General features: G+C 37.4%; 1 protein-coding gene across 2 annotated transcripts in view; it reads left to right on the top strand.

Annotated features, from left to right (window-relative positions):
• AGBL1 (ATP/GTP binding protein like 1) overlaps nt 1–27,510 on the top strand; it is a 702,585-nt gene that overhangs the window by 655,126 nt on the left and 19,949 nt on the right. The window contains exons 23-24 of one of the 2 annotated variants that reach the window (XR_004315706.1): nt 3,032–3,098; nt 19,974–20,125. Coding sequence is in view for 1 of the 2 variants with exons in the window: in XM_032469254.1 (XP_032325145.1) it covers nt 3,032–3,098 (67 nt within the window). In the remaining variant the exon portion in view is untranslated. Of the gene's footprint in view, nt 1–3,031; nt 3,099–4,134; nt 4,188–19,973; nt 20,126–27,510 lie in introns of those variants that run through there. The other variant, XM_032469254.1, reaches the window with a different exon arrangement.

The following is a 27,510-nucleotide window of genomic DNA, read 5'->3' as shown; positions in this document are numbered from 1 at the left end:
ACAGTTGTTTGCTTTTATGAATTTACTGTGTAAATAGTTACTTAATTTACTAGATTTTGTTTTATTGCAAATAGATTACGAATTGGTAAGCTGTTTTTTCTATGATTACTTCTTTTTTGCTTTAGAACTCTCTGATCAACCTTGATTATTAAGTGAGAAAATATATCTCAATCTTCAAATTTAGGGGAGATTCCTCTTATGCTTCTCTACTAAGTTTGGTTTGGATCCTCACGTGTGTATTTTTATCATGATGTAGAAGCATCATCATATTCCTGATTTACTAAAAACATAGAATAAAATTAGAAATAGATGTTACAGCCTATCAAAATTAGTTTCTCTGTTTCTAAGACTATCATGTAGTTTCCTTTTATAAAACAATTTTTCTAAAAACAAAGTACTATGAAAGAAAAAATTAGCTTTTCTGATTTAGGAAGAACGTCTGTGAATATCTACATTAGCCACATTTATAGGCTATCAGCAGACCACTTTTGGCTATTTGCCTTACATACAAGGCTGACACTTAGATGGACATTTTCACATCTGGAATGACATAGGCAAACTTGTAGCAAGACTCGTCAAAGGGGCTGGGGATCCGAGAACTGAGGTAGGTCTCCCTAGGATGGGATAAGTAGTGTTAAAATAATTGACCAGACAGAAATAAAAAAGGGGGTTGTAAGTTTCAGTTGTGGCACCCATAGCAATGGTGGCTGTCAACATCAGCACGTCCTGAACACAGGAAACAGGCCAAACTTAGCAATGAGGGATTCAGACAGACAGCTTCTGGGAGGTGGCTATGAGCTGCAGATCCTCATCTTCTAGGCTGAGCGTTTAAGGACCAGGTCCAGTCCCCAGAGCAAGGTCACAGAGGAAGAAGCACTCCTTAAAGGAGCAGGGGTGACTCAGAAAAGTTACTGAACCAAATTCTGGACAGAGCAGAAGCTGAGTGCCAAGAATGGATCCCAGGAGGATTGGACAATAACACATTTAGGATCAAGCTGACACTCAGGCATCAGGAAGGATTCAGAATTAGCCCTGGGTCTCTGCTGATCATCTGAAATAGTTATACTAATTTGGCCTCTCAAGCTAGCAGGGACATCATCCAGTCTTCAAACTGTTTTCTCCTTGCCAACAAATCTAAACTTAGAAAGATCAGTGGGCCCAAGAAGGGGGAACCCATGAGAGGTGGAGAATTAAGGCAGAAGGCTGACAGAAATAAGCTAACGCGTTCTTGCTTGCAAATTCACACTGATTTTCCTTTTTTGCTATTATAAACACTGCTAATAGGAGCATGTAAACACATCGCTCTGATCTAGGGTGTTTCTCTTTTTCAGCTGGACTTGGGCTTTGCTTTTCACGGTGGTTCCACTAATTTAAATTCACATTACCTATCAGAATTTACTATTATCTCACCTGTTTTATAACTAATGCTCTGGTTGTGATAATCAATGTTTTACGGTTTTAATTTGTATCTCCATTTTTATTATTGAATGAAGCTTCTTTTTATATGTATGTTGACCTTTATAATTTCTCCTCTTGAATTGCCTACTCACTACATCTTGCCCAAATTTTATTGGGCTGTTTATCTTTTCGTATTGATTTGCAGGGATTTTTAATATAGTTGGTATATCAATATTTGTCAGCTATATGCATGGACACTATCATCCCCCAGACCATGGCTAATGTATTTTTTATTATAAAGTATTTCATCCATACAAAGGATGGATATAATGTACATATAGAAGCCTTCAAATATAGTAAAACACAAACCCTTGTACCAAACACACACCATATTACTTGGTAATAAAAATATCACCAGTGCCTTTGAAGTCCTCTGGGTGCCCTTTGCTCTTTCCTACATTAACCCCTTTTTGACATGTTTAAACTCAACATTACTGAACTATAGTTACAAGCAATAAAATGCACACATTTTAAGTGTACAGTTTGATAGTCTTCAACAAGTATATATGCCTGTAATCAAGACACAGATCATGTTCATTACCTCCAAAGTGTTCTCCTGTGCTCTTCTGCAATCAGTAGCCCCTCTCCTAACCCCATGCCCCAAATAACCAACGTAAGTCATCACTAAAGATTAATCTTGAGTGTTCTTGAACTTTATATCATTTATAATCTTACATTATACATGTGTACTTGGTGTCTCTGGCTTTTTCTGAACAGCAGTAGTGTTGAGATTTATCTATGTTGTGGCCTGTGTAAGCAGGAGGTTACTTTTTGGTTCTGAGCAGTATTCTGTTGTATACCAGAATGTGCATACCCACTCTCCTATTGGGGGACCATTGCTTTGTTTTCTATTGTATTTAGTTATTAATATAGCTACTATAAATATTTATGCACAGGTATGGGCATATAATTTGTGTGGACATCTATTGTTATTTCTCTTGGGTATATATGTAAATGAAAAATCATTGGGTTGTATATGAAGATTGTTGTATATAATTGTTACGTGTAAGTCTGTGTTTAACTTCTTAACATTTCTAAAGTGTCCACACTACGTTACAGTCACACCAGAAATTCATGAATGTTTTAGTTAACCCACATCCACTAGGTAGGTTTAGTTTAGTTTAGTGGTTTTGTTTTTTGTTTGTTTTGCCTTAATTCTAGCTACTGTGATTTTAATATGTATTCCTTAAGACTAATGGTATGGAGTATCTTTTCTTATGCTTACTGGTCATTCCTTTGTAACATGTTGGTTGACATCTTTTGTCCTTTTTTTAAAAAATTATGTTGTCTTTTATTATTGAGTTAAAAGTGTCCTTCGTGTATTTTGGATACAAGAATTTTGTGTATGATATATGATATATCATTGCTATAATACATATGTATTACATATGTATATATATGAAATATTCTTGCCAGTCAGTAACGTGCCTTTCCATTTTCTTAATGATGTCGTTTCTGTCAATATTTGTACAATATAATTTATATACAATAAACAGCATCCACTTGAAGATGCATACCATGGTAAAAATACAGAACACTTACCTCACCCCAAAATATTTTCTCTTCCCCTCAGCAGTCCATCCCTGCCTCCACTCCTGGCTGATCACAGACCATTGCTGATCCACCTTCTGTCAAAATAGGTTAGTTTGCATTTTCTCGTTTTATGTAAATAGAAACATACAGTTTTTCTATCTGACCGCTTTCACTCAGCATCATGATTTATCCACGGAGATCCACCCAACAGTTACACGTTTAAGTAGTTTACTGCTTTTTGTTGTGAAGTAGTATCCCATTGCATAGATAGGCTTCGTCATGGTTACCCATCCTCTTGCTGATGGACGTTTGGATTGCATCGGGTTTTGGTTTATTGTGAATAAAGCCGTTACGAACATACATGTACAGGTTTTTTGTGTGAGCAACTATTTCCATTCCTCTTCAGTAAATATCTAGGGATGCAGTGACTGGTCCTTATGGTCGTTTATGTTTAGCCCAGAAACTGCCTAATGATTTTCTAATAACTGTATCATTTTACACTCCTACCAACAATATATGTGAGAATTTAAGTTGCTCCACATCTCACCAGCATTTGGCATAATCGGCTTTTTAAATTTTAGCATGCTAATATATATACTGTGACGTCTTATTATGGTTTGAATTTGCCTTTCCCTGATGATTAATGCTCCTAAGCATCTTTCCACATGCTTATTTGCCATCTCTAAAACTTCTCTAGTGATGTGTCTTTTCAAGATTCTGCCCAATTTATATGGCTGTTTGTGTTCTCATTTTTGGTTTACAAATATTTTTCTGTTTATTCTGGATATAATTCTTTGTCAGATACATCTTTTGTCTGTATTTTCTCTGACTCTATGGCTTGAGTTTTAGTTTTTCAAGTTGTGTCCTTCAAAGAGGAAAGGTTTTAGTTTAAATGAAGTCTGACAACTTTTTCTTTTATGGTTAACACTGTTGATGTATGTAGGCTGTAAAATTTTCCTCTTATGTTTATATCTAGAGTTTTATAATTTTAGCTTTTCCATTTAGTCATATGTTTCATTTCCAGTTTATTTCTGTATGAAAGGTAAGTGTTGAGGTTCAATTTTTTTCATATGTATATTAGATGTTCCAGCACCATTCACTTAAAAAAAAACAACAAAACTTTCATTTTCTCTGTTTACCTAGGTACGTTTTGTGAGAATCAGTTGGATCTATTTCTGGACTCTCCATTCTGTCCCATTGATCTATATATCTATACTTTTACTAATACCATACATTCTTGATTACTTTATAACAAGTTTATCCTTAAAAGTTTTGTTTTATTGATGCCATTGTCAATAGTATAACTTATATTACACTTACAATTATTGTTGCTTGTATATAAAATGCAATTGATTTTTGTATATTACTTTTGTATCTTAAACACTCAGAAAAATTTGCTTCTAGTAAATTTTTGTACATTCCTTAGGATTCTTTTATATTCATGATTTTATTATCTCCAAATAAGATAGTTTTACATTTTCCAACTTGTATACCTTTTAATTTGTTTCTTGACTTACTACACTTGTTAAGTTCTCTTTATAGATTGTTAAGTAGAAGTTGTAGGATTTGGTTAGTCTTTCATCACTGCCTTTTATCAGGTTAAGTAAGTTCCTTCTTTAAAATCTTAAAAAAGTTTTTTCTAGTTTGTTGACAGATTTCATCATAAATGAGTGTTAAAATTTATCAAATGCTTCCTCTGCATTTATTGATACGATCATATTTCCCCCCTCTTTTCTTCTGTAAGTGTGGTGAGATATATTTCTGACAATGATAGACACTCTTGGACTGCTTTTAAAATCAGAAACAAAAATGATGGCTGATAAAAATAAGCTTATAAACAACAGAAATTTTATTTCTCACTGTTCCGGAGGCTGAGAAGTTCAAGCTCAAGTTGCCAGCACCTCCCAAAGGCCCCACCTCCTAATACTATCATATTTGGGAGCTGGGATTTCAACATATGAGTTTTGGAGGGACACAGACATTCAGACCATAACATTTCACCCCTGACTCCCCATCTTAAAGAAGATGTTTAAGAACCTCCTATCTGGTAAAAAATAACATTTAAGCAGAGACTTACAGGGAGTAAGAAAGAGAACTGTGTAGATACATGCAGGAAAAACTTTCTAGGCAACAGAAAAGGCAAGTACACAGCTGAAACACTGAGAACTAGGAGGTCAGTGTGACTGGGGAGCAGCAAGCAGCAGTGTAAATTAAGTAGTAAATAAAGACAGTGAGGCAGCAGCATGTTGGATGATGTAGGTTCTAAACAATCAGCTGCTTCATTATGGGGTCTTGGTGACCATAACCAGAACTTGGCTTTTATTCTAAAGCAGATAAAACACCGGGGATTTTGAGCGTGACTTCCTTTTAAATAGAATAATCTAGCTTCTTCGTGGAAGATAGAAAGAATGCAAAAGGGCAAAGGTAAAAGCAAGCAGGCAGTTAGAAGGCTGATGCAAAGCTGCAGATGAGAGAGGGTGGTGGCTTGAGGGAGTGAGAAATGGTATGGTTCTGTCCATACACTGAACATCCATGGTGACAACAAACACTATTATTTATGACTCTTACTGTTTGTTAGGGCACTCTCAGGGATGTGTAAATATGCACTTATTTCATTCACTTATAAGAACCTCAGAAGATAACTATTATTATTACTTCCATTTCACATGAAGTAACTGAGGTACAGAGAGGTGAGATAGCTGTGCATGTTTCAAAAGGGTCAAGGGATAGATTGGGGGACCTGAAACAACAAAGTCTGACTCTACAGAGGGCACTAGAAAGGTTTCCAAGGCGACCAGGAATGAGAGCAGATAGGTTCCTTGACATGGTAACTCAGTAGAGGGAGGTTTACAGGCTTCCTGAGACCCCTCTGGAAAGAGCCAGAGACAATGTAACTGTCTATGATTCTAGGATGGGCTGCTTTGGATAGAACTCTCCGTTCTTGGGAAGGATACAAGGGGACTCCCTTATTGAAGCCAGTGCAGCGGAAGAGTTAGACAGCATTGTCTGTTACTGTTACTAATGCATTTGAAAAGAGATACATAGTTTCCCTGAGTCTGAGAGCCACAGTGAACTCTTCTGTTAACACACAAAAGGGCAAAGCAGTAGAAGGTCTAGGATTCTTGCTGTATTCTCCTGTCCTGCTGACATTAAGTGGCCACCCCTTAATTCTCAAGAGCTGAATCTGGATGTTCTTAGCTGAATGATAAAAAAGTCCTTTTCCTCTTTTTCTTTTCTTTTTTTTTTTTTTTAAATAAAGCTCTGTGCATTGTTAATGTGATGGCACAGAAGACCATGTTATTATTCCTTGCAGAACACTGTCAATCACATGCCTTGGAGAGTCCCTCAGCATCCTCGCTGCTTGCGCATGCTTGGTCATTTCCATCCTTTCCCCAGAGTGAAATCCTGCAGGCCCCTTAGGTACTTTTTGTTCATCTCACATGTATCTTTTGTTAGTTTTTAAAAAACGGTTTTCAAAATTCTTAAGAAACCAAAGTTTAGGAGAGAATAAGAGAGAATAAGAAGTATAGAAGAAAATATTGCATGCATGTGAAATGTACATGCGTGTAAAATGAATGTACATGTGAATGAAAATATTGTTTGTGTATACATATATTTGCATATATGTATACATATAAAGATGTGCAAATGCCATACATAACTAGAAGTATACTGTGTATACATACAAGCATATACACATGCATACATTTATATAATGTAATATATTTATGTTATATGATGGTATATATTTAAAATACATATAATTATATACATTATTATATATTGTAAGTGATGATATGTAATCTAGCATATGATGCAATATATAATATATATGAAGGGTGAACATTTTTCAAAGACCTGAAGAACATATATTAAATAGTGACATCTCTGAGTCTTAGTGTGTAATTATGATTTGTGAGACTTAGATCTGGTTGGTAGCCTGGAAAATCAAGTCTAAATGGTCGGAAAGGACTAAGTCAGAATGTGGAACAGGCAAGCCCAGGCAATAGGGCATCAGATTAACAAATGTACAAATATATATGGATCACCTGCTATGGGTGGAGAACTATGTTACATGCTGTGGGGAGAGGTGTTGTAATAAATGGCCCCTGATTTGTAGGAATTTACAGTCATGTTAGCAAGATAAGTAAAGTAAGCAAGATACAGTGGCAGGTGGAGGCAATCTAGCACATGTTCCATAAGGTATGCGAGGCATATTCATAGGTAACGAGACATGATTTTAGACGATGGAAAAATGACTTTGGACCGTAAGACCAGGGAAGACTTTGAGGAACAACTAAGCTTTGAATTTGAATGTGAAGCCTGTATGTGCTTTATACACATTTGCGGAGAGGAATGAGAGTGCATCTCTGTTTAGATCTACGTTGGCTCTCTGCCCTTAGCTCACGACGTTGTCTGCTGACAGTTCTCCTGTACATTCTGGTCAACAGCAAGCCCTCCACAATTATCAAGGGGATCCAGAATATCAAATTCAGCTTTACTTGCTCCAGGGGCTTGGAATCAACTCTCAACTGAAAAAAAAAATCTTACTGGCTGGGTATATATGGGCCAAGATTATCAACTTTCTTTTTCCCTGCATCTTTGCTAGACTATGTACATATTAGATACTTAGCAACTGCTTGGTTAATGTGTGAATAGACTCCTATTTAACTTTAAATCTTTTGAATTCCACGCCCCATCTCCCAGCAAACTACAGTTTGACCTATTGTGTTGAACACAGACCTGGATATATTAATTTCTCACTGAACAATGACCTGCTGGAAACAGTCTTTTACTAAATCCCAGCCTGTTGGGCAGCTATGAGCACTGCACTTAGCTTAAGTGTAACCTCATTCATCTAGGATCTGCCGTGAATGGCCAAATCACCATGGGGACAAGGGCTACTTCCTGTCTCAGTTTGAACATTCATTGCCAGCCAGGCTTGCCTCCTTTTGTGCTCTGTGTAGTAATTTTTCTTTGCCATCCCCAATTCTGAGCCTTTCCGATATTAACGATAGCCTGATGCATGCCTAAGTTGCTAAATATTGCACAACGGCTGTCTGAGACACGTTTCAGGACAACTTCCGCTCCTGGCTTGGCTTTTTCAAATACGTTTCTCCTGAGTCACAGTTTCCTTCCTGACCATTCCAAATGGAATTAATGGCTTATGCAAAGAAGCATGAACATTCCAAAAAGTGACTCCAAGCAAGGTGAGTAGCTAGAGTGGTTTAAACAGAACAGCGCTCCTCAACCCAGTGAGAATAAACATCCATTTTTAATGATAAATGTTTGTTATATCTTCTTGATTATCTGACACAGCTCATTTCCAAATATCAACATTACGTCCTAACTGTATTATAAAGCAGAAGTGTATTAAACTGGTATTCATTAGAAATGTAAATGATCAGACGCAGTTCACTGAATACAAACTGTCTTAAGTAGCCTGGTCTCGATTTTCTCTCCTCCGAATCACAGTGTATTCCCAAGATGTTTTGTTTATCAGCTCGTGTTGTCCTTTTAAATGTTCATTCCAAATTGTCATTGGGTACCAGCTAGGTACCAGGAACTACACTGGGCAACAACATAGATACTAAACTCCCCCACATGGCAGATGAGGAAACCAGCAAGTTAAGCAAATTTTCCTAAGCCTAATTGTTGGAATGTAACAAAACAAGATTTCAAAAGCAAGTCTGCCTGTTACTTCTGTAGTGAGCAGGCGAGCTGTTGCACATTGGGTTGATGTAGTCAGTTGAAGGCAGCATGAGAGTACAGATCAAGAGACAGAATTGGTGATCTGTTTTTTTTTTATCTGGGTGCTGGTTATCTGCATATGCTCAGTTTGTGAAACTTTGGGGAGCTTTGCAATCATGACATGTGCTAAGCACACTTTTGTCTATGTATGTTATTCTTCAGTGAAAACTTGGGGGAATAAAAAACACATCTATCTGAATCTAAAATAGTTTCCTTTGCCTGAAGCAAGACTCTCAATGAATCTCATCTCCACTCCAAATATCAGATCTTCTTCTCAGTACACTTTTTATTATTTTATTAGCACTGGGTCTGCCTTTCAAAGGTAACTCTTTGAGCCTTCTTTTTTTGTTGAAGTGTACTTGATTTACAATGTTGTGTTAGTTTCTGGTGTACAGCATGGTGATTCAGTTACATATATATATATTATTATCATTCATATTCTTTTTCATTACAGGTTACGGGCTATTGAATATAATTCCCTGTGCTGTAGAATAGGACCTTGTTGTTTATCTATGTTATATATAGAAGTTTGTATCTGCTAATCCCAAGCTCCTAATTTATCCCTCCCATCTCTTTCCCCCTTGGTGACCATAAGTTTGTTTTCTGTAACAGTGAGTCTGTTTCTGTTTTGTGAATAAATTCATTTATGTCACTTTTTTTTTAGATTCCACATATAGGTGATATATGATCTTTGCCTTTCTCTGTCTGACTTCAGGTAGTATGACAACCTCTAGGTCCATGTTGACGCAAATGGCATTATTTCATTCTTTTTTATGGATGAGTAGTATTCCATTGTATTTAGCACCTTCTTTATTGAGAAGCCAGATTTCCTCTGTAAGAGGAGATTTTAGAGATATTGATCCAAACATCAGCTCTACATTCAGTTCCTTTCCAATCTATCAAGACACAATCTACCATTTTCATCAAAGGTTTTATAGTATGGGTTCTGAGTAAGAACTATAGTTCAGGCCAACAGAGACCACCAAATGAGGATGCTCATTGTGTGAAAGAAAGTAACCAGAAGTGAGTTTTGTATGGGAAACTGAAACGTGTCCTCTATATGCAAAATAGTGGATTAGATTGCTTACTGGTGTGGCCCATCCTTAGAACTAAGATGACCTTCAGGAATTAGGGCATTGAATTTTCCTTGAACTATGTTGAAAGACCGAAACAATAAAGAAGTTACAATAAATATGCATGTAATTAAAATTCAACTATAAATTGTCAGAAAAGAGAAAGAAAAAAAAAAAGATAAAAGAATTAAAATGCTGTCTGCCATCCTCCTCTGTCTCAAGCATGGAGACAGCCAAGTCTGAGATGCTCAGTGGTCATCGAGAACAGGCTAATGACTTTAAATAGTTCCCAGGTACTGAAAAAGTAAAACATTTATTACTAGACAACTGTATCAGTTTGCTTCTCCATCACAGAAGAGCTTGGAAAATTAAATGAGGCTCAAAAAGAAAAATGATTAAAGAAAAGTTGTTGACAAAGTTGTATTGAAGTATCAGGTATACGTTCTATATGTTATAAACCATCAAAAGGATTTTCCGATGAGAACTTCAACTATTCTAATTACTCATCTTATAAGTTGACTTTACAACACAATGGTCATGTAAAATTTAACTTTATTTCTCATCCTTATGATGGTAAGAAGCAATTGATTTTGCCAGATGGAAAAAGAAAAAATCTGTGACCTATACACACAAGAGAAAACTATGATGTACTATTTTTTTCAAACCTGGTGTTTACCAAGCACAAGACTAAATATTTTGGTGGTAAGGTGGTTTTATGTTTGTTTGGCCAGGCACTATGATAAAGATTTTATTATATCATTTCCTTTAACCTGTACAACAACCCTGTGAAATAGATACTACATTTTGTGTTAAAAATAAAGATACTCAGGCATATAGAAGGTAACATGTCTGCTAAAGTTGAAGAGCCTGCAACTCAGAAACAGATCCAATCCTATTACAGAGAAACTTCTTAAGGTGGGAGAATTATAGGAGACAAAGAGATATGTTTACAACTTCAAAAAGTTCTAAATATTATTTCCACAAGGAGAGAACAGAGAAGAGAGGAGATAATATTCGAAGACAAGAAATTTCCCTTGACCTGAAAGATGGCATGTTGCCAGTACTGTCTCTGAGTATATTAGCAGTACTTTGCTATAGGAAGTTTTCCTCTTTAAAATTTAACCATTTTTTTCCTCTTGGGTTTGAATGTTGTGTGTTTGGTTCTATGCTTTCTCTCACAGAGGGGGACTGCTTCACATGTTTGAGGATTCTTAAGCAACTTTTCGTAAGTGTAAATAAGAAACTGCATTATCATTCTTGGTAGCAGGAGTGCATTTTCTTCAGCCCCCAGGTTCTGATCTTACAACGCCACTGTTTATTATCTTGAGATTATTCTGAACTCTAATAGGAAAAACAAATTCAGAGATCCTCTTCATCTGCATGTGTTTGCAGTTTTCTCAGCTTCATTGTATTCTATCATCTTTTAAACTTTTGCCACCAGCTGTACACCTTTTACAAACTCTACAATGATCACATGGGCTGTGCACCCCAACTTTCCAGCCCTGCTATTGATTATTTATTTATTCATTTGTTCACATTCCCAATTGTTTTATTGAAGCATATGCATACAGAAGAGTTCACATATCATAAAGATATAACTTGATCGTTATTTTAGAAAGAGTACACGTGTATAAAAAGCACCCAGATCTAGAAATCCATACTGATTAAGTATCTCAGTAACCCACCTTCTGTACCCTTCCCATCACTGAGCCCCCTCCCAAAGACAATCAACTATCCTGACCACCAGCATCCTGTTAGTTTTGCCTGCTTTTGTGCTTTATATAATCAACTTTTTAGTTTTGTGTTTGATTTCTTTCATTCAACCTTGTGTTTGGAAATTCACCCATTTTTTTTTTTTTTAATGTTTACACGTTCTTTGTTCTCACTGGTGCATATAATATCAAGATGCGATTATTACCCTGTTGATCTATACTTTCTATTGCTGCTGGACATTTGGATAGTGTCCAGTTTTGAATGCTTATAAATAAGACTGGCGTGAACTTCCTGGGAATATATGTATGCATTTTTGTTAGGCGTATACGTGGGAGTACAATTGCTGGTTTTGATTTCTTTTACTATTAAAGAACTTCTGTCATTTCAATAGATTTTAGAATAGAAGAAAAAATAAATGCATTGGATCAGTCTGCCATCTTTTACTTGAAAGCCTAACGCATGATTTTGACTGGTTGGAATCATTTACAGTCCAATACTAATGATATTGTTCGCACTTTTTTGAATTTACATAAACCAGAATGAGGGAACTTTGAGTTCAACACTATTTTTAAAAACCCAAAACTTGTAAACACTGAAGTATTTCTTTTTATTCCCTCCTAATACTTCAAAGTACATTCAGCTTTCAACATTATTTAAGAAAGTCATGTACAGAAAATATCCATTATTAAACCTGTTTTTCTAAAATCCTGATCTTATCATCTCTATAAAGCTTCAACTGAAAACAAAAATAAAAAGAGAGAAAAAGGAATTCCATAGCCAATTTTTTGCTGGCTGTTTTGATTCATATTTGTTCAATTATGCATCTCTGAGTGAACCTAGTCCCTCATCCACTAACCCTTCTTCTGAACTTAAATAGTTTATATGTTGTCTAATCATATTTCCTGGTCCCATGGCCCTCCAGAGTCCAACTGCGCTATACCTGTCTCTCATTTCCATACATTGTATCTCTGAGATAACCAAATGCATGGCCAGCTTCCCTAATTAAAGTCACAGGGTCCTGGAGACCTCCTGGCAATGCTCTCTCGTCCCTCCATTCTCTCAGTTTTGTATTTTTTTTCCTCTCTCCCTAAAATATCCTCTCCTTCAATTTCCCCTATCCCTGAGTCTGCTTCAACATTTGTTTATATATCAAAATAATTGAAAGGTAAATTAATTCTCAGCTTCAATTTATCAAGCTTCTTTTCAGTTGTTGTAGCTTTTTTCCCCGCTTCAGAATCTGGACTTTGGCAACTAGCAAAGGCTTTGAAAACAGAAAGCACACAGTAGATATTGATTGATCAGTTAATAGACTGTCTCTTTCAGCCCTGGAGTCCATGATTTTATGATTGATTGACTTGATGGATTTTTTTTTCTCATGGGTTCTCAATACCTGATTATTAAATTACACAAGAGAGCCACTGAGCATGTTTGTAAAACCATAGTCTTAATATCTCTGTTCCTTTTGTAAAAGTGGCTTAATGGAAAAAAAAAAACTAATTTAAATCCCTGGACTGTGAGTTCTTTAATGACAAGGAAATAGATTTAATATCTCTTTATGTACAGAATACTCAATATATTGGCCAAGACATGGTAGAATCTCAGTATAGACCTTTTACTCTCATTTAGGAGAAATCGTGATTGGAAGTGTGTCAGGCAGCTTCTATGCTGGTCCCCAGAGATTTCTACCTCTTGATATTCATACTTGGTGTTATCTTCTCCCCTGGAGGATGGGCTAGTCTAGTGACTTGCTTTTTAGAAATATAATATAGCAAAGATGATGGGGTGTTGACTTGGTGATTTGTTACAGGAGATGGCAACCTCCACATTTCTAGCAGATTCTCTTGATTGACTGTGTCCCGTGCTAGCTTTGATATACAAATTGTCATCTTGAGAAGACAACGAGTTGAAGGCAGCCTCTAACAGCTATCTAGAAACTAAGGCTATCAGTCTAACAGCACTTGAAGAACTGAATTCTGCCAATAACAACATCAGATGGAAATGGATCCTTCCCCAGTTGTGCCTTTAGATGAGATTCCAGCCTTGACTGGCACCATAATTATAGCCTCCTAGAGACTCTGAAATCGAGGATCCAATTAAGCTCTGGTCAGATTTTGATTCACAGAAACTGTAGGATAATAAATCTGTCTTAATTTAAGCCATTTTTTGTTATATTTTGTTATGAAGCAATAGATTAATTAATACAGGAAGGTCACATCTGTGAAGTTAGAGTGCCAACTCTGTACTGGACATTGGAAGAGAGGAATCTGATGCAAAGAACCTCATTTGGTCTTAACAACAATTTTGCAAGGTATATTGCTGGGTGATACATAGGCATGACCCCGAATGGCAAAATTATAGAAAAAAAAAGTTCCAAGAAATTAACCCAACCTGCCCAAGATCACAGAGAACCAAAATTCGAAAATCCAGACTAGATCTTGTGAAGAATGGGAATGGGGAAAAAAAAAGAAAGAACAGAGCTACTACATAATGAATCTTGATTTCATGGGTCAGGAATGAGATAGCGGATTGAGCTTTACATAGAGTAGTTGTTGGTGGCCCCAAAATACAAGAGAAAATGAAACAAAGAAGTACTAAGTCATGGTCTATATAAATAAAAACCTAGGGAAGGTAAAAAATTAGTTTAAATTCTCTTGAATTAGGTTAAGAATCAGTTAACAAATGAAGTTACAAAAGGGATATTTCCAAAAAAGAGCCATGGATATGATGCCCATTTTTTAGAAAAACCTAATGCAGGAAATGTTTTTGGTAGTCATTTGAAACGTGTAGCAGATTTTTCCAGGAAAGCAATGTTCTACATTGGTACCAGGTTCTAAGGCTAGCTAGAAATATATATATATATATAATGATAATGCAGCTGAAACACTACATGTTTGTAATGAAAATACAGAATGCCAGACTCTAGAAATAGCGTATTAGACAACAACAGACGAATGAACTCCACGAAGGTAGAAAAATAAATTCCTTAACTAAATTATTTCCTCAAAAAAATCAGTTTTAATGGAAAATTTATGAGGATTCTGGACTTTTGTAAGAGCCTTAAAAATGGATACTACAAGCTCTATACTGTTATTTCTAACTTCTTGGTGAAACAACTTACTTTTCTTGATACAAATATATTGCTGGTGCTAATCTTGTTCATAATAGACATGAATAGGGACACAGAGAGTGAGATGTTTTTGTTTAGAAATAACCAGATAAGAAGTCGGAAAGGTGCATACAAACGACAAAGAATTAAGAAAATTACTGGATACAAAAAAAAAAAAAAAAAAGAGGTAAAATGCATGCTGGTAAAAGAATCAGCTCAGTTAGATGTATAAATAAATACATCCCAGGAGCAAATCGGAAAGCTGACGCGACAGATTACTTCTTATGTCTGCTTAGTCAATTCCTGGGCTTCAGATTTCTCATCTTAAAGTAAATTATAATGCTTGTTTCTATATCAAATGGCCTAACACAGATGGTAACTCCTTGCATCGTGCTTGCCACGCAGTAGACTCTGAATGATCTCTGTTGAATCTGAAACTGAATGTGTTACCTTCATAAGGGGGAAGAATGGAAGTCATAAAGAGGAAAATTTAGATGATCACCTCCCCATGATAGATCTATTTGGCAAAGGAAGGAGAGCCAGGAAGGGAGGAAGAAAAGGTCACACAGAGGCAAAGCCTACAAAATGTCACAAAGGCTGGCTAGATGCCTATGAAACCCATTTCCTCTTCCTGCAAATGCGGAGAGATGAAGTTGTCTGGCTCCCTTGCGCATAAGAGAGGCCATGTGAGCAGTTCTTGCCAATGGAGAGTGAGTGGAAGTAATTTGCTGTTCATAGCTAAGTGGTAGAAGTTATACATACATGTGCCTTCCCTCCCTCCTGCCTGCCAGCTGGAGTATGCTGGGGGCAACCCTGAAATGTGCATTGAAGACGAGCCATCACATAGTAGAAGCCTGAGTTCCTGAATGATTGCATGACACAGAGGCCCACTCGCAGACTACCTCTATTGGATTGGACATGAATGACAAAGAGAGCTTTCCTGTGTTAATCCATTGAGAATCCTAAATTGTAACCGTAGCTTGCATTATTTACAAATAGAACCTGTATGGGAGCAAAATGGGAGCATTATGTAACCAAAAGCTGACCTTTATGTAGGTTTAGGAAGTGAAAATCTAGACTTAGAGAACAGAAAAAGACTTGCTAATTCTTTGCATCATAGAAATATTCCCCTTATATTTCTGTCAGTGGCCAAATTCTCCTGCCCATTTATAATGATTATGTTTTCAGCATAATTTTGTGTGTACAACCATTAGATATGAAAGGGGTACCCGCGTGCTGCCTGGCTTGACTCCACTGTTATGGATCCCCCAAAGGAGGTGAGTCATCTCTCCATTGGAAGGGAGTTTATTTTGGAGCCAACAAAGTGCAAATATCTGGGATATTTGCTTAGGAGCTCAGAATTTAAACTTGCAACATTGGCTTAGCCACTCATTTAAGGTAACAAAAGTTGCTTTTATTGGAGACATAATATTCCGAATACCCATTGTGTATATTTTCCAATTAATTGGACTTTAATTACTTGGCAGAAAATCTATAAAAGAGTCATCAAAGTTTTCAAGATGAGAACAAACTTGGTACATATTCCATTTACTTTCCATAGAGCTATCTCACCATGAAACTTAAAAAAAAATAGCCAATTTAATTTTCTTCTGTTGAGGTTTATAAAAGACCCAATAGAGGCTACTATCTCTAAATTTTACAGCGATAGCTCTATTTAGAAATATAATTGCCGGAAAGGAGAATAGGCTCAGAAATGCTGTTTTAAATCAAGGTCACCCTGTATATTAGTTTCTTACAATGCTTGTGTGTGTGTGTGTGTGTGTACATGTATATATATATAAACACTTCTATAACTGTATCAGTATTCAGTTTAAGCAAGGTTAAAAAAAATCCAACTAGAATGTAGTAATATAAAGCTAATTTCTTGATTTTTCTCATTTCCATATCAACTATTTTTCTGGAGTACATTTTCCCCCAATGGAAGGCAGGGGATAGAAATGATTAAACAGGTGAAAAAATGTTTGGTGAAATGTATTCACCACTGAATGTATACTTAGTGGGTTAGAAGGTAGAGATACAACTTTGAATAAGACATAATGACTTAACTTGAAGGTAATTGCTGAGAGTCAGCCAGTAAGGAAGATTCATGTACCAATGATGCAATAGGGAAGGATGCAGGCTTCAGAAGTTAGGGAAGCAACGCCGAATGTGAGCTGGGGCTGGACCCTGCCATTTCCTCTGTTACGATATTGGTGTTAAAACGGGGAGGAGCCACTTTTAAATCTCATCCCAAACATGTCTAGTGTGGCCAATGAAAAAAAATTATTTTTGGCATTTGGAGCAGGAGAGCAGACCAGATGGGAAGCTAGAAACCAAATAAAAAGTGAAACCTGAATTTAAAAACACGTCAACATCCAACCGTTCAGTATGGCTGAAATATATTCTTACCTAGAGGGAGCCAATTACCCTTGAGGGCATCTCAAATCTCTTTCCAGCCTTGCTCTTTGATGCCATAAGATTCTGAGCTGGAGGATAATTGGCTGAATATTTTGCCTTTGATTTTGGAGTTTCTAATCTTTAACCTCAGTCCTGGATGCTGTTTCTATGCTGTTTATTTTCTGACCAGGGCCACTTCGACCTTCTTCATGATACTGTTGGGTACTTTCCTGTAGCCTGAATTAGTGTAATGTTTCTGACAATGAATTTCAATGTAATTGCAATGGCTTCACTCCATGATACGTCTCCCAGGGCACTCTTGGAAATTAAATGTTAGTTCTCAACAGTTATTTGCTGACTTCATCCTCATTTTATTAAATAATCATTTTTTTTTAAAAAAAAATCCTCTCAAATTTAGATATGCACTTTCTATTATCTGAAAGTTATGGCAAGATGGAGAGGCTGGGGGAAAGCAAGCCAACTACATACTCTCTTCACCCTTTGTTAACGGCATTTTCATTGGCATTGCATGCGTCCTAAGTCAAAGGCTTTATGGAGTTTCCTGCTCTGTGCTCACTGGGGTCCTGCTTTATTTGCAACAACTATAGCAGAAATTGCTGTTGTTAAGCGGTGGCCTGAATCTCTCACCAACATTAAAAATACTTAATGCAGTTACAGCAAAAGAGTAGGCTGATTTTTCTTTTGTGTTGAAGGAATTTTCCACATGGTTTCTAAGGAATTATTCTGATTGAAGAACTAGGTAGGCAGGATCCTAAGACACGTGCGTTGTTTGGTGACAATGATCACACGCTTTATCTGGGTCCGGGGGAGGGATAACAAGGGCTTGCCCCTCATTCCAGGAGTGCTCCCCTTCGAGAGGAATTCCATGAAGTTGCCCACCTGTAGGATTTGGAGGGGACGATGTTGTCTTTTGTTGAGGAATTTCGCTCAACGAGGTATGACGTGACTTGTTCAAATGCAACAAAACAAGCTCTGTTGAATTCCGGGCTCAAGTATTCTCGAGCAGCAGGGAGTGGCAAAGAGGTCCCGGGCTCTGGATGCTCGATTTGAATTTTGGACCTACCCCTCACTAGCTGTGTGACCTTCCATTTAGTAACAGCATCTGAGCTGCAGGTCTCTAAAGAGAAGAATAAAGTCAACTTTACAGGGATTATTGTCAGTCTTAAAAAAAAATACCTTTAATCTACTCAAAATATAAGAGATAATAATAAATAATAAATAGTATTGTCATTATTTCTCTCATTATTCTTTCCAACAGGCTGCTTGGTTTGAGGCTGGCTGATAGAAATGATGTTTAGAAAAGCTGAGGTTTTATTCCCTTAACTTGAAATTTACCTGACCACTCAATGCGGTAGATTCTTTTTCAACAAAAACACAATCTACAGATCTGATGTTTTTCTCAAGGAAGGCTACATGTATTAGCTAATGAAAAAGGGAATGTGCATTCTCATTCCAGTTTTCCCTGTCTGATTCTATTGTGTGGTCTTCGGCAAGCAAGTGCATTTCTCCATCTCTTTGGCGAGGAGGAGCAGAGTGCTTTCTCTGTAATATCAAGGCTGTATCTGTGTAAATTATTTCCAAGAGACGAATAAGAGTGACTGCAATATTGTCCCTCAAGTACTTGGCATTCCTTGGAAGAAAACATGATGTAATTGGACTTTAATAACTTGGATGAAAATGTATCCTAGGGCCATAAAATGTTTCTCTACAACATTAGATCTAGGCGAGTTATTATGATTACCTCTTAAGAAGCGTTTGGATTAACGGATATGTGATTATAAAGTCCATTACAAAAGCAGAATCAGGAGAAGGGAGAGGTACAGAAAAGTACCCTGATATTTCAATGTGTCTCATTCCTGAACATTTTAGGTGGAGAAGTTACTTTATCACTTGTACTGCCAGGTTCAGTGGAGAAATAGCCGAACAAGGAGGCCTGCCCTGAGCATCATTTCTACCTTCCTACTTCCCTTGTATCACGTCTTAGACGGAGCTTCCTTTTATCAGTGCACAGGTGAGAGCTATGATACGGACGTCAGAACATTCAGGCCCACCAGCTCAGACCCTGGCTATGTGTTTCATGCAACATCCATTCTGCAAACATTGAGTACCTTCTGTGCAAGGTCTTATAACTACAAAAACAAATACAACATGATTTTTTTTTTGTTAGTTTGTTTTTATATTTGTCTTTTTAATTGAATTATAGTCAGTTTACAATGTGTCAATTTCTGGTGTATAGCATAACCCTTCAGTCATACATATATATATATATATGTATACACACATATATATATATATTCCTTTTCATATTCTTTTCCATTATAGGTTACTACAAAATATAAACTATAGTTCTTTGTACTATACAGTATAAACTTGTTGTTTATCTATTTTATATATAGTAATTAGTATCTGTAAATCTCAAACTCCCAGTTTATCCCTTCCCACCCTTCTTACCCCCCTGGTAAACGTAAGTTTGTTTTCTATGTCTGTGAGTCTGTTTCTGTTTTGTAAATAAGTTCATTTGTGTCTTTTTTTAAGATTCCACGTATGTGTGATCTCATATGGTATTTGTCTTTCTCTTTCTGGCTTCCTTCACTTAGTGTGACCCTCTCCAGGTCCACCCATGTTGCTGAAAATGGCATTATTTTATTCTTTTTTTATGGGTGAGTAGTATACCACAGCTTCTTTATCCAGTCATCTGTCAATGAATATGAGTGGTTTTCATAACATCAAGACCTATAGTCCTTTACACAGTAGAGAAACAATTCACATAACTGTAGATCACTTTCTTAGAGTGTCCACTAACTGAAACATAGACCAAAATTAAGAACCCAGAAGAAGGTCAACCTGAGTAGCCAAAAGAGAAGTGCCAAGTCCGTGCATGCTCTGAGGTGCTAATACTTTACTCTTTTTATTGCTCTTAGATCTTCCTTCAAAGGAGCTGTACAATAGCAACAGTGACAACAGCAAAGACAACACTCATTATCGCAACGGTAACAAGAATAGGCAGGGCAGCCACCCCTTCGTGAGCCCATTATCACATCCTCCTATGCCATCTTCCCACGAAGACTACAAGGTACGTATAATTATTATGGCCACTTTATAATAAAGAAACTTGGGTTTACAGAGTGTCATGAATTTTTTTAAGCCAAAAAGGTAATCAGTAGTTAAACAAAAATTTTAATGCCTTATATGTATATCTGTCTCTAAAATATAATCTTTGCCCCTAATTACCTGATTTCCTAACCCACATTAACTAATAAATGGAGAGAGGCAGAAATAAAACAGGGAGAGGGAGAGAGAGAGGGAGAGAGAAGGAGAGGGAATTCAGAACACAAACACACAGCAGATCTGGACATTTTAGTCTAGTGACAAACAACCCTCTACCCTCCGTGGCTCCTAGGATAGGGCATTAATCAAGAAATACAGAGATAATTCTGAAAAATGAAGTAGTAGAAGTGAAATTCCATTGAGTTCTTTTTCCTAAGGGTAAAAGGAAGATATATTGCGTTTTCAAGATATGTCTAAACAAATTATTTTAAAAGTGTGGGTACTTAAAATGGACTAAACGCTAGGATTCTGGAAAAAATGTGCTTTTATTGAAGAGCTGATTTGTAGCTGTAGCTGACGTTAATATTACCAGTATTGCCTTTCTCATCTACTGTATATCCATGTCACTTCTGGCACAATTCACCAGGATTCAGAAGTCTTATGCTGGGTAAATGACTACACGGTTAACCATTTGAATAGATAGAAATAATTTCAAAAATAGCTGATTCTATCATTAAGACTGCACCAAATTCAACTATGAGTATCAATGTCCAAATACTTACTGGTTTTAAGAACCAAATGCCTGGATGTTATTTTTATTTTCACTGAAACATCTTGAGCACAGAAGTATTTCTTACCGAGAATTAGTAAAACAGGGAGATGTTCTTCCTTGTTCTTCATCGTATTTAAAAGTCTGCGCGTGGATACAGAGTAGACCGCTAGCAAGATCACCGATGCTTGGCCCTGTAAGGATAATCAAAGCCAGTTTTGCCGTCAAGGCAAACACCCGAGGAAAGAGCAGAAAAAGCAATACTGTGACAGGTAAGCTCAGCACAATTGTTTCCTGGTGGTTTACAGACAGATATAAACCAAGCTGCTTTGAGCATCTTAATTTCTACTTATTCTAAATAAATGTATCTGTGTAAGGGCATCGCTAACTCACCAATTTGCTATCTCCTCATGAATAAAATTTACTTTTTTTCCCCCTGGGAAAACCTCCCAATTCCTTCACAGGTATTTATATACATATTTCCAATACTCAGTGTCCTTGCCCTCTTTCATTGTCCTTGCCCCCGGTCACAGCCTCTCACCCCCATGCAAACATCTCCCACAGTTAGAAGCACCCCTCCCATATGGTGTATTTCCTGCAGAGACGGGGAAGGGCAGAGGGGGGCATGATAGGGTCCCATTTTTCCATACAGCCTGCGCTTCCCGGGAGAGTGGCACTGATCTGCTCTCAACCGAAGGCAAATATTTGGTGTTATTTTAAAAAGGGTTTTTCATTTTCAGGCAAACATATTTGCCTACTTCTTTGGCTCCCACTACAACACCTTGGGTTTTCTGTGAGCCAGAGCAAATTCAACCTTTCCTTATCTTTCTATGTGTCAGCTTTGTGTATTAGGGGAAGCAACTTTTCCAAACATTTCCTGATATTGCTGATAGTTTGCCTCATTTGCTTCTCAGTGTATTTTTTAACCAACATCTGTGGTGCCCTGATATAACTGTAATTGCAAAGTGAGGGATTTTAGTCAGTGAGAATATTGGAGGAAAGAAGATGTATTCATGGGATAAAGAGAGAGTTCTTACAGAAAACATACATTTGCGCCGAACAGGAATGCATTGCTCACCTCTTATATTAAGGCAACAGAACAGCCTTAAAAGCAAATAAAAAAAACTAGACCTTTATTTCAAATCACAACAATTTTTTTTAACGCGGGCAAATAAATGGATTTTTATTATTTGCTATGTTTCTTGCCGCTCAGGAAATTTACTAAAATGCTTCTCTTTTTCAATTCCTTCCATGTTACTGTACCTACATTAGCATAGTTTATTACACTGTTTTGATTTTATGTGTTAGTGTTACTGCTATGATTGTTTTGTTGCTTTCTTTTGTTCTTGCCTGAGTTGAACTTGGGAACTGATCCATGTTTAATCTGACAAACAGTCTTGGCAAGTCCTGGGTCGCTTATCTCATCAGTCGAGGATGCCCCGTCGCCTGCCACGGGTGCCCTGCCCAGGTCTACACATGATATTTGAAGAGGAATTTTTCCAAATACACTTTTCTCTAAGACAGAAAGATTGTCTTTCAGATCAATTTGGGCTTCTTTAGAATGAAGTTGCTTTCCTCAGTAGCCAAAGAAAAGGCGTTTCACAGAGACATCACCCTTAGTGTTATGCACACTCACTGCTTGTCTGTCATTTGAGAACAGAGATATCAAAGATCCTGCAGTGTAGAAGCCTGTAGACTTCATGTCTCTAAGCAAAATACTCTCCGCAGCATAGGAAATGACGTGGCTCATCAGGAACCACACCCTTATTACTAAATTCTGCCCACTGCCGCTTAAAGAAAATCACCCTGTGTCTCTGGTTAAACTCATCAGCTGCAGAGCCTGAGCTGGGGTGTCGCTTGCAAATGATTTATGAAGGTACTGCTCCCAAGATAAACTGAGAAAAGATTGGGGGAAGCAGGACAAGGGAGGGGAAGAAGGTCCGGGGTGTGATTTCAGGCAGGTTAATCTCAGCTTGATCCTGGGGGGAGCTCTGGAGTGCAGTTTGCAGCTCACAGTTGTCAAAACTCAAACCCCAAGAGCTGGGCTTTCTTAATCCTATAAGAGTCAGCCATTGGTTACACGCTGCCCTGGAGGGATGTAAGCTCCCAGGGGTGAAGGGGGAGGTGACTAGAATAGCCAGAAGACATTTATGTAAAGAAAATTTCAGGTGCAGACCACTTGAAGCCAAGTGCACAGGAAGTGGGGACAAATTCAGAGATCTGAGGGGACCTTGGAGGAGCAGTGACAGTGTTTGCTAAGCCATGTGTCCTCCTGGAAAGGTTTGCACCTGTGTTGAATGCTGTTCATTCAGTGTCAAAATGTATTATGAATCTAGACCAGTGTTGCCTAATAGAAATATGTGAGCTAAACATATAATTTATGATTTTCTAATATTCCCATTAAAGAAAGTAAAACAAAATAGATAAAATTAATTTCAATACAGAACATATTTTTTTATGCAGTATTTCCAGGCATGCAATTAATAAAAATATCCATGAGGTATTTTACGTTCCATTTTTGTACTTGGTCTTCAAAACCCAACGTATATGTTGTACTTACTGTACATCTTATTTTGGACTCATCTCGTTTCAAGTGTTGAATAGCCACTTGTGGCTAAAGGCTAATGTTTTGGATAACACAGATCTAGCTGGTTTCTTGAGCTGATCTTTTGGGCTCTTACTGAGTGGTACAGTCAGAGAAAATATGTCAAACTTGAAATAAGTTGTTTCTATAATATACTATCCTTAATATACTCTACTGTAAGAAGAATGGTACAGTTCTTGAATCATTTTCCCTTTTCTGAAAATACCCTACCTCCTTCCACAAGGGGGCGCCCTACAGCTACCTTTATACAGCTCAACTATCCAACTGGACATAGTTGTTTTAAGATCCTGATTATTTGACCCAACCTGGCCCAATTCCACTCACTTTCTTGAGGATTACCTGCATATCCGATGGATTTCTGGATCCTGATTCCAGGACCACCCAAGATTGGCTTCCTTTTTGCCCTTGGGTTGGTTGAAATGTGACTGTAAACTTAAAGAAATCCTTTCTCTCTATCAAGTTACTGGCAACCTGGGGAATCTCAGATGGTAATGAGAAGTGGTACCTTAAGTGCAGAGACATTGTGAATTTAACTGAGTCAGGGGACAGGGCCATGAATTTTGGCCATGCTGGACTGGGACACCAACAGACCATGGAGTGATGTTGATGTTCATGGTCTGGAGACTAAGACCAACAGACCTCACTGATCGGGCAGGCTTTAGGGGTCCTGGGTACCAGAAGCAATGATGTGATATCACTGTGTATACTATTTCCTTGGAGACCCCAGAAAAGTGCAGCAGGACAAAGAAACAGGTTCATCTAGGTGGAAGAAGATAAAGAAAATCTGCTTTAATACCATTGTTGCCCTAAAGATTTTTTCCCCCAACACAGAAGCCAGAAAGAGTCTTTAAAATTTAATTTAGATCATGTCACTCCACTCTTAAAAATATTCAGATGGTTTCCAGCATCACCCAGTGTAAAAAGCAGTCTTTATAACAGTCCACAAAGCCCTACAGATTCTGGCCTCATACTACGTCTCTGGCCTCATTTTCTGCTACCCTTCCCATTGCTTATTCCACACTGGACCCTTTGCTGAAGCTCATGTGCGTTAAGTGTGCTTCGACCCTGGGGTCTTGGCACTAGCTGGACCCTGTTCCTGGACCACTCTTACTTCTCCCCTCACCATCTTTAACACATTCCTCAAATGCCACCTTCTCAATTAGATCTACCCTGACCATTCTCTTAAAATGATAACCCTCTATCACTGGAATCACTACCCAAATCCCTTTACTGTACCTTAATGTAATTTTCTACTAATGTATTATATAAGGTGTGCATTTATTTTGTTTACTTTTTTTCCCTATTCTTCCACCACAAAAATATAAATTCCATGAGGTCAGGGGTATTTTGTATTGCTCTACAACACTGATATGTACATTGGTGTGTACTCAAACCATGTATGACATGTATTAGGGGCTTCTTCCATATTTGCTGAATGAACAATGAATATATGTTGCCAAAACTATCTAAGGACCCCAAACCAAGAAAAAAAAATGAGAACACTGCAATACTGCAGGGGAAAAGTTATTTTTTTAGTATCCTTTCTGCTGCTAAGATCGACACACTGATTGTGAAAATGTTGAATGCAATAATGAAGATCTCTAAAAAGGACCCAGAGAGAGTGACAGCTTGGCCACACGTCCCTTCAGGACGCCTCTACCTGCCTTTCCCCACTGAGTCTGTAAAGTCCGGCTTGACTCCCATTTCAAAGTGAATTCCGTAAGACAGTCATGCAGCAGAGGTTTCTCTCTCTGTTACATTTCTGTTTCTTTCTTGATGTCTACTAGTGACATTTTAGAAAAATGAACAAATAAATAATCATAGAGGTGATGTCAGCAAACATGGCAGAAGTCTTGAAGACAGTAGTTTGTTTTCTCAGTGTGGGACCCTAGTCACTGATTCTGGAGGGAGCAGAATAGACCTTATTTGCAAACAATTGTTTTTGTCTGTTCTAATCTGCCTGGGCGCTGCCTGAAGCCCTGACACTTGCCTTTGTTTCATCTCACCCAGAAGTCAGGGAAGGTGGAAAAGCAGCAGGAATTCCTCAGCAACATTGTAAAGCAAATAAACACACAGAAGTCACCCGTCGCAAAGATGATGGTTGACACATATACAACAGAGAACCCAAAGCCTGGGAACACAATCTTGGAAGAGAGATTCTTCGGGAAATTAGCTCACTCAAGGGCACCTGTATATACTGGTAAATTCAGAGACCATGGAAATGGCCAGGGCAGGATGAATGGTCGACAAGACCTGAGAACTTCTTCAGCTGTCATCTCTGGCTACTCCTAAGGCTCAGAGCAAGCAGGAAGTGAAGGCTAATGCAGAGTTGTGAATGGCCTAAGTGTTGGAGACGTGGCCCAGCACATTGCCAATCTGTGAAGACCGAGAGCCTCATTTTTGTTGTTTTTATTTTCAGTATCAGCAGAGGCGTCACCATCATGTTTCTTCCTTTTCACATTCTTTTCTCTTTTGTGTGGGGACCGAGAGTTTGGCATTCTAGGAAATCTCTGTCAAAATACTAGTTGAACACGAGCAAAAGGAACGGAGATTTCAGAAACCACACATGAAAAAGGAGGCACCTTTTACAAAATTAGTTCAGCAGAGTCACGAAGCGAACAGCCACAGCCGACAGGAAGCAACCAGCACAAATCAGAGGCGGGGGAAGAGTCTGACTTCTAGGGTTACCATGTTCTACTATTCAAAGTGTCCCGTTTTTAGCAAAATATTATAAAATATGCAAAGACACAAGAAAATGTGTCTCTTCATGGAAGAAATTTACAAAAAAAAAAAAAAAAAGCCTCTCCCTTAGAAGGCACAGATATTTGGCTTATGAGAGGGAACTTTCAATGTATTGGAAAAAAAATAAGAGCAGTAGGACAGAAGGGTAAGTCCAGATCCATGTACATGTAAATGGCCAGTTGATTTTTGATCAAGGTGCCAAAACAATTTAATGGAGATAGGAAATCTTTTCAAAAAATGATTCTGGAAAAATTGGCTATCCAAATAAGAAAAAAAAATCCTTTAAACCTTACATACACATACACATGCACATGTGAGTACGCACACACAGTGAATCATAGACCCAAAAGTCAAAGGCTAAACTGTAAAATTTACAAGAAACATAAAAGAAAAACCACTGTAAACTTGGGGCAGGCAGAAACGTCTTAGCTAGAAATCGATTAAGATAAACTAAAAAAAAAAAAAAAAAAACCAGAAAACCAACATTGATAAATTGGATCTCCTCTGAACAAAACCTTTTCTTTAAAATATGTCAGTTAGTGGGGAGGGTATAGGTCAAGTGGCAGAGTGGGTGCTTAGCATGCACGGGGTCCTGGGCTCAGTCCCCAGTACTTCCTCTAAAAATTAAATTAACCTAATTACCCCCCCAATTTTTTTTTAATATGCCAATTAGGAAAAAATAAGCCATAGAATGGGAAAGAAACATTTGTAATATCTATGTCTGACAAAGGACTTGTATGCAAAATGCACAAAATAAGTCTTAAAACTCAACTAAAACTCATTAATAAAAAGACAAAAAATAATCAATGGGCAATTTGAACAGATACTTCAGTAAAGAAGAGATAAAAATGGCTAATATGTACATGATTAATCATTATAAGCATGCAAATTAAAACTATAATGGTTTACCACTCACACCCACTAGAATGGCTAAAATTTGAAAGACGGAGCATAGGAATTTTTGGCAAGGACATAGAGCAACTGTAAATCTCAAGCACTGCTGGTGGAAATGAAAATATTATAATCCCTTAGGAAAACAGTTTGGCAGGATTCTTTTTAAACATATATGTATATATTTAAGCAACAGTTACCCTACAACTAAGCAGTTCTTCAACTTCTTTGTATTTACCCAAAAGAAAGAAAACATGATCCTAAAAAGACTTGCACATGAATATTCATAGCAACTTTATTCACAACGGCCAAAAAAAAAAAAGAGAAACAACTGAAGTGTACATCAACAAGTGTATAAAGAAACAAATGTTTGTGTATTCATACAATGGAATGCTACTTGACA

Source organism: Camelus ferus, chromosome 27, assembly GCF_009834535.1.
Source record: "Camelus ferus isolate YT-003-E chromosome 27, BCGSAC_Cfer_1.0, whole genome shotgun sequence".
In the NCBI taxonomy this organism is placed as follows: domain Eukaryota; kingdom Metazoa; phylum Chordata; class Mammalia; order Artiodactyla; family Camelidae; genus Camelus; species Camelus ferus.
This window is presented reverse-complemented; position numbering and strand designations above follow the sequence as displayed.